The sequence below is a fragment of the Microtus pennsylvanicus genome, chromosome 6 (genome assembly GCF_037038515.1).
Source record: "Microtus pennsylvanicus isolate mMicPen1 chromosome 6, mMicPen1.hap1, whole genome shotgun sequence".
NCBI classification, from domain to species: Eukaryota; Metazoa; Chordata; class Mammalia; order Rodentia; family Cricetidae; genus Microtus; species Microtus pennsylvanicus.
Genome location: NC_134584.1, coordinates 67,338,191 through 67,354,843, shown reverse-complemented (window position 1 = coordinate 67,354,843; position 16,653 = coordinate 67,338,191). Strand labels below are relative to the sequence as shown.

Below are 16,653 nucleotides of genomic sequence, written 5' to 3'. Positions count from 1 at the left end.
TGAATTATTGTGAAAAAGTAATTTCATCAATTAATTATATGGAGTACAGGGTTTTATAAAGTGAGTTAGAGAAGAAATAACAGAAATGACACAGAATAACAAAGCATGGTGACATGGGTACCAGCTGGGTCTAAAATAATCAGCCCTCTATTTAATACAGATCCCATCTCTACAGTACGCTGTGCGTAGACAGCATTTTGTCAAATGTTCATATCAAAGGAAGATCAGATATGCCTTATCAGAGCTCCAATCTGCTCAGAGGTTTATTTGACTCTTCCTATTATAGCCACTCAGCACCTGCTATTTTCTGGGACATGGTGCATGCACCTGGGCAAAGAAGAAACATCAAAGTAATTATGATCACTTTCAACACTACTGAAAGCGAACCAAGTAGCTATTAAATTCAGTCTTAAGAGGCACAGAGTAAACAAGACGTCTCAAATCTTTTCCTTTGTGGAATCCGCATATTTATAAACTCACTGAGAAGTGCCCACAGCTTTTATTTTAGTGAAGCCCATTGTCATCCACTGCACTCAAAGTCCAAAAATCAAAGGAGTCATGACTGACCACTAATCACAACACAACAGCAAGTCTCTGCCAGCACAAGCAGCATGCATCCTGAATAATGATGATAAAAATAGGAGTTCCAGGTTTCTCTTATCATTTCAAAAATAAGAATTGGGTAATGTTTCTAAAAATCAATTGTCAATGTTTAATCTTTTAGACTCAATTACTTTCCTCTCTTAATCACCAAACATTTATCTTTCAAATATCAATAGATTCATTTTATCTCATATAGGATTGAAAAGACCAGCTAACTTCAGTGCAGTTTGGGTTGTGTGGTCTATGCATACAAATCCTCTCATCCACAGTAAAGAACCTGGTGGAATCTGTTGAGACAAAGCTGCATAACTACATAGTAAACGGTCGCTAAGTAGATCATCAATAAGATCCGAGAAACAAGCCAGCACTAGAAGTCTGACTACAGTGGCTGAGACCAGCAAACACTAATTTTAAGTATTTTCAAAGTGTTGGCTTTTGCTTTCCCAGTTTGGTTGCTTATGTACATAACTAAAACTAAACACTATCTGAATTGCTGTGTGCTTTTTCACATTTTGATATGAAATGTATTCAAAAGGTCCCCAGGTTTTCTGAACACCTACAATGCTCCTTTCTTGGTGCTACTGATACAATAATGAATAACCAGACCTTTCTGAGGCCCAGAGCTGTTTCTCTGGGTGGTGGATATAGATGTAGGCAATATTTAAGTAGATTTATGAAGGCCAGAAGGAAACTGATAATGTGATCAGTGCTCCAAAACATTAAACGAGTGGAGGAAGAGCAGTTGTTGAGAAGGTCATCAGTCACTTTCAATAAGAGACAGTGTCTTTGAGCAACTACTGCTAAAGAGCCGGTGGAAAATGATAGGAAAGACAGAGGCTGGTGAATGCTCTGTCTTGACACTGGGGTTGTGCCAAGGCAGGTCAGTCTGAGCCAAAAGATGGGAATGAGACAGATAAGGCCAGCATCATAGGCAGAGGCCAGACGTGGATGGTGACTTAAGGATGGTAACATCGCATGGCACCACCGTGATTCTCACAGCCCCGCTAAAGCTATCCAACCTTTTAAATGAGGCGTGATGACATTTAAAGACACATGGAGAAGGATAACAGATTAAGAACCACAGGAAATGGGTTCAGACTCTAGTTCTTTTATAATCTCTTAGAGGAAAAGAAAGAAGTTGATATTCGTTAAGATCTAATAAATACAAAGCTCTAAACAGGCATTTGACTTGATCCTGCCTGATTTAATTCAACTAAGGATAGTTATTTCTCAGACCTGTAACTCTGTCTTGGAATCTATGAGAGCAATGACATGTTGTATGTCTTAGACTGTCAGAAAAGTGCAAACATCTGAATATGTAAACATTGATGCCTGGATACCCCTTTACCATCTGAATATGTAAATGTTAATGTCGGGGTACCCCCCTCTACCATATGAATATGTAAATACTGATGTCTAGGTACCCCCTTTACCATATGAATATGTAAACATTGATGCCTGGGTACCCCCCTTTACTATATGAATATGTAAACATTGATGTCGGGGTACCCCCTTTACCATCTGAATATGTAAACATTGATGTCTGAGTACCCCTTTAAAGGCATTATCAGCACAGATGAGATGACTCAGAGCAAAGACATTTGCTATCAAGCTTGATGTCCTGTTTGATGGTAAGATCCACATGGGGGGAGAGGGGAGGACTGGCTCCTACCAGTTATCATCTGACCTTCAGAGGCACAGCAGGCACACATATACCCATACCCATACAAAGATAACAAATAATAAATAGACAGACAGATAAATAGACAAATGTGAAAGAGCAGTTTAAAGTCATTATAAGCATATAGGGTATTTCTGAAGATTAACAAAAATAACTGAAGATCTCGTCTTGTGGTTGCCACGGTAACTAAGAGGCAACACGAAATTCCAGAGATCTGGGCATTCCAATTTAAGTTACAATGAGTCCTGTGACATATAACTTTTTCCAGTTCTACTCATCCTATCTTTCTTAACCATCCAATCACATATGCATTCACCTAACTCTACAGGTGTCAAGTTGCAGGGCGAACAGCTCTTCTGTTTCTAGGCAGGGTTTTGTGAACAGTGTTTGCTATCACAAGCGACACCTGGGAGGCAGCCTCAGGCGCTCTCGTGTTACTAATCAGGACACTGAGACGATAGATCACGTAGCTTTGAAAACTCGGCAAGAACTGATAAGAACACTAAAGCAGTCCCATGAATTAAGTCAGCCAAGAACACTGGTAAGAAACAATTACAACCAACTCGAAAGTATCCTATAACTACTTTAAAATGTTCCCTGTAAGACAAAAATGCAAACTGAAATAAAGTCTCAATTTATTTCAATTATCCACACAGATTTTCAGTATGAATTATTTCATTTACATATATGGTATCCAAAATATTAGCATAATTATATATGGTACGTAATTACTCAGTCTTTAAAGTGATTAACTTTACAGCTAATTGCTAGGATTTATTTGCTCTTTTGTTTTTGCTTCACCTCATTAAGGCTACTTCAGCTGAAAACCACCAGGAAGAGAGACTGAGATGTATATGTGCAAACGCAGCTACCACGGCTTCTGGAAGCTAGCTCAACCCCAGACAAACCTGCCTGCAGTGAACGGTTCACTAGGAACCTCTCCGAGCTCCCACCTTACCTCCGGTATACAAGCTCCTGTGAAACCAAACAGGCCATTGGCATTGTCGCTTTTCTGTATTCTTAGCCTAGCTGTAGCGTTTGCCTCAGAAATCTGAGCCCCTCCATAGACAGACACCAGTTTAAGAAGAAAGAATTCCTCTCCTTCCTCGTCACTGTCGTCTCTCGCAGAAACGATGAATGACTTGGCACTTTCTCCTTGTCTGAACTCCAGATACCCAGAAACGGGGTGCAGATCATTCCTGGCAGGCATAGCATGGAGTTCATAAATCTCTTGTGTCGTCAGTTTCCGCTCATAGGTCCTCACATCCTGCAGCCAACCTGTGAATCTGTCACTGCCATTCATGCCTGCCCCAATTCTCAGGATTCCAGGACCTGAAATTACACATGCCTTTAGAGGCTGCAACAGACGCCGGCTCCGGCCACAAGTTAGGAGTGTGATTCAGAAAGCAAGACAATTTTACTGAAATATGTACTTGGTAAGTAAAACATCTGGCATAACTAAAAAGTCATCAAATAAACCTTACCTTTCATCATGACAAAAGGGAACCTGCACAGTAATGTCTGGGATTTGTGATTTTGCACTGCAGTATCTAGCTTTGAAATTAAATGATGCTCTTAAAAGTAAGTCATATCAATCTGTCAAAATCATTTATGGACAGAAAGATAATTGCATACATTTATATATGTGTATCTATGTATTACACATGTAGCCATGTATATTTGGGTGTTGTATATTTATTTGAGTAGACATGTGTCCTATGACACTTTAAAATTATTTATTTATTTATTATGTATACAATATTCTGTCTGTGTGTATGCCTGCAGGCCAGAAGAGGGCGCCAGACCCCATTATAGATGGTTGTGAGCCACCATGTGGTTGCTCAGAATTGAACTCAGTACCTTTGGAAGAGCAGGCAATGCTCTTAACCTCTGAGCTATCTCTCCAGCCCCCACTTTAAAATTATTTACTGATATAAAATGCAATGGGCTAGTTCAAGCCCAATTTTAAAACTTCCGATTAAACTCCTAGAGAACTTGAAAGTTCTATGGACTAAAAATTCTTCTCCAGCTAAATAAAGTGGTGGATCTAGAACATGATGGTTTCTACAGGCCAACTTGTTGGGAAATATTATTTTTAGGTGTGTGACTTTTGTTTACACTGCATTAGTTTAAATTTGTGAAGCTGTGTTACTGTGCCTGTCTAAAGCGCCTAGTGGTCCTAGTAAAGAGATGAACGGCCAATAGTGAGGCAGGAAAAAGATTAGGTGGGGCTAGCAGGCAGGAGTATAAGTAGAAGAACAGAGACTGAAGAAAAAGAAGGAGCAAGAGAGCAAGGAGAGGAAGTAAGCCACCAGGGGCCAGCCACACAGCTACACAGTAAGCATGGAGAAAGAAGTAAAGAAAGGTATGCAGAAAGAGAGAAAAATAAAAGCCTAGAGGCAAAAGGTATTCGGAATAATTTAGGTTAAAAAAAAAAAGCTGGAAAGAAACAAGCCAAGCTAAGGCCAGGTTTCATAGCTAAGAATAAGCCTCTGTGTGTAATTTATTTGGGAGCTGGGTGATGGGCCCCCCAAAAGTCAAAAAAGTAAAACATCACGCAACACCAACTATATAATTTTATCTAAAACCTAACTCAGTGTGGAAACAGAAGCAGGTCTTAGCAGGAAGAGCTCTAAAAATAGGGACAACGTACAGGCCAGTGATATATCCCTACATGTTCACGGTCCTTTTCAGGAATTCATCAAGTTTTAGTTTAGTTGGCTTTTTTTTTATTTTGAGTTTTGAAGTTTGGTGACAAGATCTCATTATTGCTTCTGGCTAGTAATTTGCTATGTAGCCCAGGTTAGCCTGTCCCTCATGATTCTCTGGCCTCGGCTTCCCAAGAACATACAGTCTGCAGTGAGTTACTCCGAGAGAGAGCATGTGATTTGGCTGAAAGTTAACAAATATTATCTCTTCAAAGTAAGCCACAGAACTCATCCACTCACCTACTAATAATACAAAGCATGTAATCATTTCTGGTGAATATTTTCGCCTTACTCCTCTTGTTCTAATGTCCATTGCCCTTCACTTCTGATCATCCTGAAGGAAAAACAGTTCCCCAGACACAGAGGGCTGTTTCAGAATTCCAGACCTTTGATGATCACTATGCTGAACAGTTCCCATTCTGACCACCCACTTGAGAGACAAGTGATGCTCCTAGCTTTTCTTCTCTTCCTACAAAGTTTTCTAGTCATCTACTTGCGCAGCTCTTGCCTAGAGCCTGTTTCTCATTCCCCTAGAAATATTCAACGTGACTTTATCTTGATCTTCGTAAGCACACAGCTTTTTAAAAGAAAAATAGAGTCACATCTCAAAACAGTTCCTAGCTGTGTTTTAAACATCAAATTTTAATTGAAAATTGAGAATCTCTTGAATTCAGTGGGCTAGTTATGAAGTTGACACTCACCATCAGTAATGGCTTCTCCTTTCAGACTCCTGATTCCTCTGGGCACTGCATTTCCATCCAAATAGAATTCAATTATGCCATCATCCAGGATAATTAAAACATGAAGCCAAACTCCTTCTTCTAAATATTTCATGACTGTGGTCTTGGCAATATATGTGACATTTGATCCAAACGTTTTGTAATGAAGGGAAAGGGTTACATGGGATTCGTTTGTTTGAATTTTTACTCCGTAATAGATGCTTCCGTTGCCATCATCCTTTGCTATGAGAAATCCATTTGTATTGGCATTAGGCATTACCCAAGCTGAGAATGTAAAGTTGGCAATTGTGTTGTTCCTAGAAGGGTGGTACTTTGGGTCAACAGTCCCAAATGCACCTTCTAGTCCGCTGAAGTACAGGACATCTGTTCCACTGTGGTGACGTCGCATGTGTGGCTGTAAACGCACAGTACTCGGAAAATTTCCCACCAGCAAAAAGTCGAGCATTGGTGGCAAACCAGCAGGGAACTCTCCAGACAGTATTTCCCAGCCAACGCGTACATCACCAAAGATGCCCTGTTGTCTCAAAATGGTAAAGTTGGTAATATAAGACATATCGTCTTCAGACAGGACATCTTCTGCCACTTCTCTCTCTAGACATTCTGGATCTAAGACGAAAATTCCAAAGGGATCATCATTGAATGGAATCATGACTGTCACCTGAAGGTTGGTTTCTGCTAGCTGACCTCCAGAACCTGTAGGAAGAAAATTTAGAATAACTAGAAAGCCAGAAGTTAGATACCTTTTAGTCTGAGAAAAAAAAGTGGTATGCTTTACAGAAAATGTTCTAGTTAAATAATTTACTCATTTTCAGTAAATAATGGGAAGATTGCATTGTTTTCACCACAATTTGAAGTGCAATTTCATGAATAATATCAATTAGCATATTCATATTGGTAATCATTCAAGTCCCACCCCCCAATATTTTTACACTTAAAACCAAAAATTGTGAGATAGAGCAATCTTCCATTCATAAAACTGAAACTCTTAACAATTTGAGGCTAAGGGCAAAGTTTAATAGTAAAGCAGATAATTAGCATAGAGCCTCAGATGCTATGGCTAACACCAATGAATAAGTAAGAAAAACTAAGACAGACACATTGTCATGTGCTTATAACCCCAGCACTCTGGAGATACAGGCAGTAGGATCCAGTGTTTAAGGCCATGCTGTGCTGACGGTGAGATCTCATGGCAAACCCAGCCAACCAGTACATCACCAAAGATACCCTGTTGTCTCAAAATGGTAAACAAAAAAGAGAAAGAACTGTAGATCAATGAATGGTAGGGCACTCCTAACATAAATAGGCTTATGGTTTGACTCCGGTACTGTAAAAACGAGACAAAACAATTTCTACCAAAAAAGGACTTTGACATTAAAATCAGACAATCATAAAACATTTCACCATCAACTGGATTTTATATACAACTCTAATGAAGCATATATTATAAAATTTTGGTGATAAATAAGAGGTGAAAAAAGCCCTCACCTGAAATATTTACAAGCTTTAGGATATAAAATTCATTGAATTCAGGGATTCTGTCTGGGAAAGCATGGAGAACTATTGGTTTTGATCCTTCTCCATCGGTGAAGTTAACAGTCCCTGATGTTTCATAGAACTCCTGTCCAGACTGCAGAGAAACATTCTGAAACAGTTGCCACATCACAGAAACATTGCCAAAGTGTCCTCGGTGCCTCAAAATCCTATGTGAAAATGGAACAAATTATTTTTATGGATTTTATGAAACATGTATATAGTGAATATAACTATAACAAAAGCATTCTGTCTTCTCTTAAAAGCATACATTTTCTACCTATCCCTGAACTAGCCAGCAGGTCTCACTGAGCAACCAAGGAAAGGTAGGAAAAGGTAGCAAAAACTTAAATCCATTAAAGAAATCCAGGAAAACAAAAATAAACAATGGTAGGAAGTTAATAAATCCCTTTAAAAAGCAAAAAAAAGGGGGGGCTGAGGGAAAAAAATCAGGTGAAGGAAATAAATAAAACTGTTCAAGATCTGAGAGTGGAAATGGAAGCACTTAAAGAAAACACAAACTGAGGGAATCCTGGAGATGGAAAATGTAGGCAAGTGAACAGGAACTAAAGACACAAGCTTCACAAACGGAATACAAGAAGATGGAAGAGAGACTTTCAAGCGCTGAAGATACAGTAGAAGAAAACGATACATCAGTCAAAGAAAATGTTAAATCTAAAAAATTCCTGACAGAAAATATCCAGAAAATCTGGGACATCATGAAAAGATCAAACCTAAGAATAATAGGAATAGAAGGAGATTTCCAACTCAAAGACCCAGAAAATATTTTAACAAAATCATAGAAGAAAATTTTCCTAACCTGAAAAAGATATGCCCATAAAGAAGCTTACAGAACACCAAAGAGACTGGACCAGAAAAGAAAGTCCCCTCGCCACATAATAATCAAAACACACCACATGCAGAACAAAGAAAGAATATTGAAAGCTGCAAGGAGAAAGGGCCAAGAAACATATAATGACATACCAACTAGAATGACACCTGACTTCTCAATGGAGACTGTAAAAGCCAGAAGGTCCTGGACAGATGTCTTGTAAACTCCAAGAGACAACAAATGCCAGCCTACACTACTATATATCCAGCAAAACTTTCAATCACCATAGATGGAAAAATATCATGTTATTCCATGACAAAGTCAAATTTAAATAATATCTAGCCACAAATCCAGTGCTATAGAAAGTAGAAGAAGGAAAATTCCAACCCAAGTAAGCTAACTGCACTCATGCAAACTCAGGAAATAAATAATCTCAAGCCAGCAAAATCACATGACCATCTCATTGGATGCTGACAAAGTCCTTGACAAAAATCCAACAGCCCATTTTAAGAGTCTTGGAGATATCAGAGATACAAGGAACATACCTAAACACAATACAGGCATTTTACAGCAAGCCAAATAGCCAACATCAAATTAAATGAAGAGAAACTCAAGGCAAGTCCATGTAAATCAGAAACAAGACCAGATTGTCTACTCTCTCCATATTTATTCAATATAATTCTCAATGCTCTAGTTAGAGCAACAAGGCAACTAATGGAAATCGAGGGTATACAAACTAGAAAGGAAGAAATCAAAGTACCATTATTCAGAGATTATTTGACAGTATACATAAGAAAATCCAAAAATTCTATTGGGAAACTCCTACAGCTCATAAATACCTTTAGTGAAGTAGCTGTATACAAGATTAACTCAAAAAAAAATCAGTAGACCTCCTATATGCAGAGGACAAACTGGCTGAGAAAGATTATCAGAGGAACAGCAGCCTTCACAGTAGTCACAAATAATAGAAGTATCTTGGAGTAACTCTAAACAAACAAGTGAAAGACCTGTATAACAAGAACTTCGAGTCTTTAACAAAAAAAAATTGAAGAAGACATCAGAATATGGAAAGATCTCCCATGCTCATGGATCAGTACGATTAACATAGTAAAAATGGCCATCTTACCAAAAGTAATCTACAGATTCAATGAAATCTCCTTTAAAATTCCAACACAATTCTTTAAAGACCCTAGCTAGAAGTATTTTCTGTCCCACAACACAATTTTTTACAGACCTTGGAAGAACAATACTCAACCTCATATGAAAAACAAAAGGCAGATAGCAAAAACAATCCTGAATGTAAAAGGAGTCATCATCCTTGACTTCACACCGTACTACAAAGCTGTAGTGATATGAAACATACAGTACTGGCAGAAAAACGCACAGGGAGATGGGTGGAACAAAATGAAAGACCCAGACATAAATCCACACACCTATGAACACCTGATTTTTTATAAAGAACCAGAAATATACAATGGGGAAAAAAAAGCCTCTTCTCCAAATGATGCTGGTCAAGCTGGATGATGGCATGTAGAAGAATACAAATAGATCCATATCTATCACTCTACACAAAACTCAAGTCCAAGTGAATCAATGACTTCAACATAAATCTGAACTTGATAGAGGAGAAAGTGGGAAAAGGACTTGAACACACTGGCATGGGAGACAACTTCCTGTACAGAAAATAAATAGCAGGTACTAAGAGCATGAAACTGAAAGTTTCTGTAAGGCAAAGGACACTGTCAACAGGATAAAACAACAGCCTACAGAATGGGAAAGGATGTTCACCAACTACACAACTGACAAAGGGCTAATACCCAAAATATATATAAATAAAAACTCAAGAAACTAGATATCAAAAAATCAAATAATCTGATTAAAAATGAGGTACAGCTCTAAACAGAGAATTCTCAACAGAGGAATCACAAAGGGCAGAGAAACAACAAAATGTTCATCCTTAGTCATTAGGGAAACGCAAACCAAAATGTGTCTGAGATTCCATCTTACACCTGTCAGAAATGCTAATTAGATCAAGTGCACAAGTGACAGCTCACACTGGCAAGGATGCAGGGCAAAGAGAACACTCTCCATTGCTGGTGGGAGTGCAAATTAGTATCATTGCTTGGGAATCAATACGACAGTTCCTCAGAAAATTGGGACTCTCTATTTTAAGATGCATTCTTGAGCATACACCCAAAGAATGCTCAATCATACCACAAAGACACTTGTGCAACTTTATTTATAATAGTCAGAAACTGGAAAAAAAGAGGAATATGAACCTTCATTTGGCGATGGATGGAGATAGAGACAGAGACCCCACAATGGAGCACTGGTTGAGCTTCCAAGGCCAGATGAAGAGCAGAAGAAGGGAGAACATGAGCAAGGAAGTCAGGACCACGAGGGGGGTGCGTCCACCCACAGAGACGGTGGGATTGACCTAATGGGAGCTCACCAAGGACAGCTGGACTGGGACTGATGGAGCATGTGATCAGACCGAACTCTCAGAAAGTGGCTGACAATGAGGGCAGACTGAAAAGCCAATGATAATGACAAAGGATTTTGATTCTACTGCATGTACTGGCTTTTTGGGAGCCTAGTCTGTTTGGATGCACACCTTCCTAGACCTGGATGGAGGGGGGAGAGCCTTGGACTTCCCACAGGGCAGGCAGGGCACCCCGACTTCTCTTAGGACTGGAGAGCGAGGAGGAGTGGGGAGGGGAGGGAAATGGGAGGATGAGAGGAGGTGGAAATTTTTTAAAAATAAATAAATAAAATTTAAAAAGTCAAAAAAAAAAAACCCTAGATGTCCGTCAACCTAAGAATGGATAAAGAAAATGTGGTACATTTATACAATGGAGTATTACTCCATTGTAAAAAAAAAAAAAAAAGCATCATGAACTTTGCAGGTAAGTAAATGGAAGTAGAAATATCTTGCTGAGTAACTCAGACACAGAAAGACAAACATAGTAAGTGCTCACTTATAAATGGATATTAGCTGCAATGTAAAGGATAGTCATGCTACAATGCACAGAGCCAGAGAGGCTAAGAAACAGAGAAGGCTCAAGGGAGGATGCATGAATTTCCCTGAGTAAATAGAATAGATTTTGAGGGGCATGGGGGCATGTGGGGATGAGAACAAGAGGGATCAGGTGTGAGGGTTATGGAGATAGAGACAACTGGAATGGGGTGGGGCACACATTTAAAAAGCAATGAGCAAACCCAGTGCTGTGGAAACTCCCTGGATCTATGAGGGTGACCCTAGCGAAGACTCATAATGATGGGGAATACGGAACCTGAGCTGGCCACTTTTTGTAACCAGGCAAGGCTTCCAGTGGAGTGATTTGGGACACCAGCCCAGCCGCAAAACCTTTTACCTACAGTTTGTCCTGCCTGCACAATGTGCTGAGGTACAGGTGGCATAGAACTTGTGGGAGTGGCCAACAAATGACTGGCCCAGCTTGAGACCCATGCCATGAGAGGGAGCCCACCCTTGACACTTCCTGGCGCACCAGGAACCAGAGGTTGGATGGCCCAGAGACAAAGGATAGAAACAAACATGACCCTTAATAAAAAAGTCAGTGAAATGATCCCTAACGATACTGCCATACTTGTAGAGAGGAGCCTACCTGAGAGACTCCCAGCAAATGATGGCAGCGGATGCAGGGACCCACACCCACACACTGAGTGGAGCTCAAGAAATCCTTCTCAAGAGGGAAAAGAAGTATTGCAGAAGCCTGAGGGGTCAAGAAAACCCACAGAATCAGCTTATCTGGGCTCATGGTGGCTCAAGAGACTTAACTGACATCCAGGGAGCCTGCATAGGTCTCACCTAGGTCCTCTGAATATGTTATGGTTGTGCAGCTTGGTGTTCTTGTAGGACTCCTAGCAGCTTGCTGTTTCCATGGGACTCCTAACAGTGGGATAAGGGCTTTCTCTGGTTCTTTTGCCTTTGGGACCCTATTCCTCATACTGGGTTGCCTCACCCTGTCTAAATAGGAGGAGATGTGTCTACTTCTATTAGAACATGATATGGCATGTTTGCGTGATATCCCTGGGAAGCCTGCCCTTTTCTGAAGGGAAATAGAGGAGTGAATCTGGGGGAGAAGGGAGGTTGAGGTGATTTCAAGGAGAGGAGGGAAGGGAAACTGCAGTCAGTGTGCAATATGTGAAAGAAGAATTTTTTTTACAAAAAAAAAACGTAATACATCAAAATTCACATTTGAAGAAGAAGAAGAAAGGAAAACACTAAGTGTAAGGACTCAGAAGCTGAAGACTGAATAACTGTGGTCCTCCAGTCTTGAGAAGATAGAACATGGAGGGAGAAGGGCAGAAAGATTAAGTTCTGTTTAGCAGATAAATGGTTCTCATGGTTAGTTCTCTTAATGAAAAATGTTATAGTGGAGCATAAAGAAAGTTATAATTTATTTGTATAATTTATATTTTTGTTGGCATTAACAGTGTTTCAATTTTCACACACTTAAAGATCTTATTTTGTTGTATCCGATTTTAACTTTCCTTCTCCAAATATACTTACCAAAATGCATTCGTCTTTCCTTCTTCCACTGCTTTGTCGATGGGCTCCAGGGAAAACACCCCATTTGGGTCATCATTGGCTTCAATTATGACTGTGGCTATTCCATACTGGTAAACTACCGTGTCACCTAAATTAAACACAAAAAGGTCAAAGTAATTTAAAAAGAAGCTGCCTTTAATTTAACAAAAAAAATTTAACATGTATTCATTTTATTCAGTTAAATTTTAAGAAATGTGAAACTAAAGATACAAAAAACTAAGGAGGTGGCTCAATGGGTAAAGCATTTGCTGCGTGTGTCTGTTTTTGCCTTCAGAGCCAAGCATCTGTATAAAAGGCAGGAGCTTCTACAACCCCAGCTATGAGTAGACCAGAGGCTGCAAGATCCATAGGGCCTGTTGGTCAACCAACATGGTTGAAAGGGCAAGAATGACATTCAGTGAGAAACTGGCTCACAAGCGTGGACAGAATGCTAGAGGAACAATCCTCCATGTGTATACATGTGTGAGCACAGACACAAAGTATTCATGTGTGTGCATATATGTCCAGACCATACACATTAAAAGGCACTAGAAATAACAAGACATCAGTAGTAATAACCACACCCAGTGGTCAGATCCTATTTACTAAAAAAATTCTCAAACGCAGGGCTTCCAAAAGAATTGGCTGATTTCAGAATTGTTGCGGGAAGGTAACACATGAGCTTGAACAGCTTGGTGTGACAAGAAGTAGAGAAATGCTTGAAGAATAAATAAGGACATGTCAAACGGCAAAAAGGCCATGCTGAATAGATTACTGTGTGTTACTTTCATTGGTTAATAAAGAAACTGCCTTGGCCCTTTGATAGGACAGAAAATTAGGTAGGCAGAGTAGACAGAACAGAATGCTGGGAAGAAGGCAATGAGGCAGACGCCATAGCTCTCCTCTCCGAGATAAATGCAGGTTAAGATCTTTCCTGGTAAACCACTACCTTGTGGTGCTACACAGATTACTAAATGTGAGTTAAAGCAAGATGTGAGAATTAGCCAATAAGAAACTGGAACTAATGGGCCAGGCAGTGTTTAAAAGAATACAGTTTCCATGTCATTATTTCAGGTAAAGCTAGCCAGGTGGCAGAACGCAGCCCGCAGCTCCTCATCACAACAATTAGCCAAATTTAAGTAGAGGTAACCACAAAAGTAAATGATTGTAACAATTAACCATATCACTAAATATAATAGGATTCTATTCCAATAAACATCAGTAAAAACTTGAAAGATTTTTTGAGTACTAAAGCAACCATATAATTTCAAGTTAACTAGCCACAAACAATTACAATAAAAAATAAACTTGGAGGTCATCACCTTAATTGTACCAAAACAAATAATGAAGGGACAAAGCAAAATCCTGACAAGAAAGGTCAGCCTGGCACAATATTTATCAGAACAGCATGTATTTACCTGTCGAATTGAAAAGGATTACATAAAAAGGTTCATCTGTTTCAGGGATTTCATCATCATTGACATATACAGATACACTCTGCTCCCTGCTCCCAGCCTCAAATACAAGAGTTTCTCCTAGCTCAACAGGAACAAAGTCTCCCTCTCTTCCTGAAGCCTCTCCATCCATGGTAGCATACTGGACAGTGCAAGTTATATCAACAGATCCATTTCTGAGCACTGTGAAGTTGGCAGTGTCACCCTCCTGGATCCTCAGGACATAGGGCTCTGAAACATACATAGAAAAGAAATCCGTGAACCTCTTCCATCCCGTGAGCCTCTTCCATCCCATGAGCACATTTTCAGAGCACGCTTCTTTCTCCCTGCCATCAACAAGGAAAGTCTGTACTCTAGTCTACTCTGCTCCTCCCTGATTGTTTCAAGAGTCCGCGTCCTTTCTTGCATACTGCCCACAGTACCAGTGTCTCTGGCAACCAATTGGTCATTAAAGCTCATGAGATTTCTAAATTTTTGACGTCTGTTTAACATGCCTCATACTAAAAATAAGTTCCTTGAATATAGACCTCTTGTTTCATTTTGCCATGACAGTTGGGGAAGAAAGATCAAGACTAACTCATTAACTATGTTACCTGAAGGCTAAGAATGGCAAAAGTAAAATTCGAGAGATTCGGGGTGTTACTCTATCAGCAGTTTCATCTATATACATCTTATAAAAGAAATTTCAGAGAATTAAAAATCTGATTCTCATTCACAAAACTGAAAGACACCTCAGGGGCAAAAGTTAGTTGTACAGAAAACAGCAAAATGACAAAAATGGAGAATCCCTCATTAATATGTCCATTGCTCATCTGCTACTGTAACAAGTGACCACCCTTAGGAAGAACACAAGCCCTGAACCCATCCGACGCTCTTAGGAAGTGACTGGGGAAGCACACTCTTGTCTATCCAAAGCAAAGGCAATACCATGGGATTACAAAGAAGAAACAAAGCTATCCAGGACTTTCTTTTGTTTTCATTGTGTTTCCGAAGGTCTTAAAAATAAAAATGTTTAAACTCAAACAATGAAAATCTATCATCAAGTGAACTGTGAAATTATATTTCAACAACACTATAAAAATGTTCAGTTAATAATTCTTAAACATATGTATTGGGGCTGGAGAGATAGCTCAGTAGTTCAGAGTACTTATTGCTCTTACAGAAGACCCAGGTTTGACTTCCAAGACCCACAAGATGACTTCCAACCATACTAACTCGAGTTGTAGGGACCCATTTTCCTCATTTGACTCCATAGGCACTAGCCATGCACAGGGTATACATACATATATGCAGGTCAAACATACATACATATAAAATTAAATAAAAATGTCTTAAAACATATATAGTATTTAAGAAGTATACAAAGTCATTCAAACAAGATAGCGATACTACCTGCAAAATAAATGGGGTCATCATTCCTTAAAATCCTCAGGAAGGCAGTTGTTCTATTTCCTGTTTGAGCACCACTGGTGGCATTAAATAGAATGATGGTGAATTCCTCCATCTCCTCCGGAATCTTTGGGGAAATGGTACATATTCTAAGTCAAGTGAATCATACATGTCATTCTGCATGCCTATTCATTTTTTGAAAGCACAGTTATAACTGCTAATATTCATTTTCATCTCTAAGGCAGAAGCTTCTTAAACTGGTCCCATAAAACTCAGATTCCCCTAAAATCATTTCAATATTCTCCCAAGCAACCATTTTATTTTGTTGTAGCTATAGCGTGCAATGGAAATACATATGTTTTGACTTAAGTTAGGAAAACATGGCTATGCCAGAGCTAATTTATTTCTATAAGAAAACAGGAAAGAAATTAACTGTAAGAGGAAAAAATGGAACAGAAAAACAATGTAAACTTTGGAACAGAGTGCTAAGACTTCCTAGGCTGTTAGCGCTCACTTGTGTCTTTCAAGCTTCAGAAAGGTTCCAGAGGAGGTCCAAAGGCATCCTTACTGTGCTCTTTAAATGAGATTTCCATCCTCTGATTCTTCTACCCCCCCCCCATGGGTCCCATTCATATCGTTTGTGTGATCTAGTTTTCTCCCCACACCAAAGCAGAAAAAACGTGAAATTTTGTCTATTGGGGGACAGTTTTGGGGGGAAGGGGACATGTATCAAAGCTTTGCCCTGAGAAAGGTCTACTCCCCACCTTAGTGCAGTTCCTTATCTTTCCTTTGGGGCTCAGAACACCTGTGCTATTTCCTGATGCTGAAGTGTACAATGAAATACCCATAGGAGGGCTCTTCTTCAAGTGCCTAAGACAAACCAGTTGCTAAACAGCCCCCCAAAGCCTGAATCCCTGGTATTTGCTATATGATGGGGTTACTGATCACCACCAATTGTAAAGATTTTAAAGTACAAATGCCTTTAAGGACACCCAAATAGCATTGCTTTCTTGCTGTCTATCCAGTCTGTCATAATGGAGCTCTTTATTACAGTTTCATCATAAAATGAATCACCAAATATTTAATTACTTAATTAAGAAAAGAATGAATGAGCTGTAAATTTAGAATGTTCACATGGCATATAGAGAGTTTGACCCACAGCAC

At 39.4% G+C, this 16,653-nt stretch overlaps 1 protein-coding gene across 1 annotated transcript in view; it reads right to left on the bottom strand.

The window, feature by feature from the left end:
- Adgrv1 (adhesion G protein-coupled receptor V1) overlaps positions 1 to 16,653 on the bottom strand; it is a 532,771-nt gene that overhangs the window by 456,819 nt on the left and 59,299 nt on the right. The window contains exons 16-21 of the mRNA XM_075976408.1: positions 15,493 to 15,616; positions 14,065 to 14,331; positions 12,629 to 12,755; positions 7,218 to 7,432; positions 5,694 to 6,425; positions 3,243 to 3,616 (exon numbers count right to left, since the gene is read on the bottom strand). Coding sequence (XP_075832523.1) covers positions 3,243 to 3,616; positions 5,694 to 6,425; positions 7,218 to 7,432; positions 12,629 to 12,755; positions 14,065 to 14,331; positions 15,493 to 15,616 — 1,839 coding nt within the window. The remainder of the gene's footprint in view (positions 1 to 3,242; positions 3,617 to 5,693; positions 6,426 to 7,217; positions 7,433 to 12,628; positions 12,756 to 14,064; positions 14,332 to 15,492; positions 15,617 to 16,653) is intronic.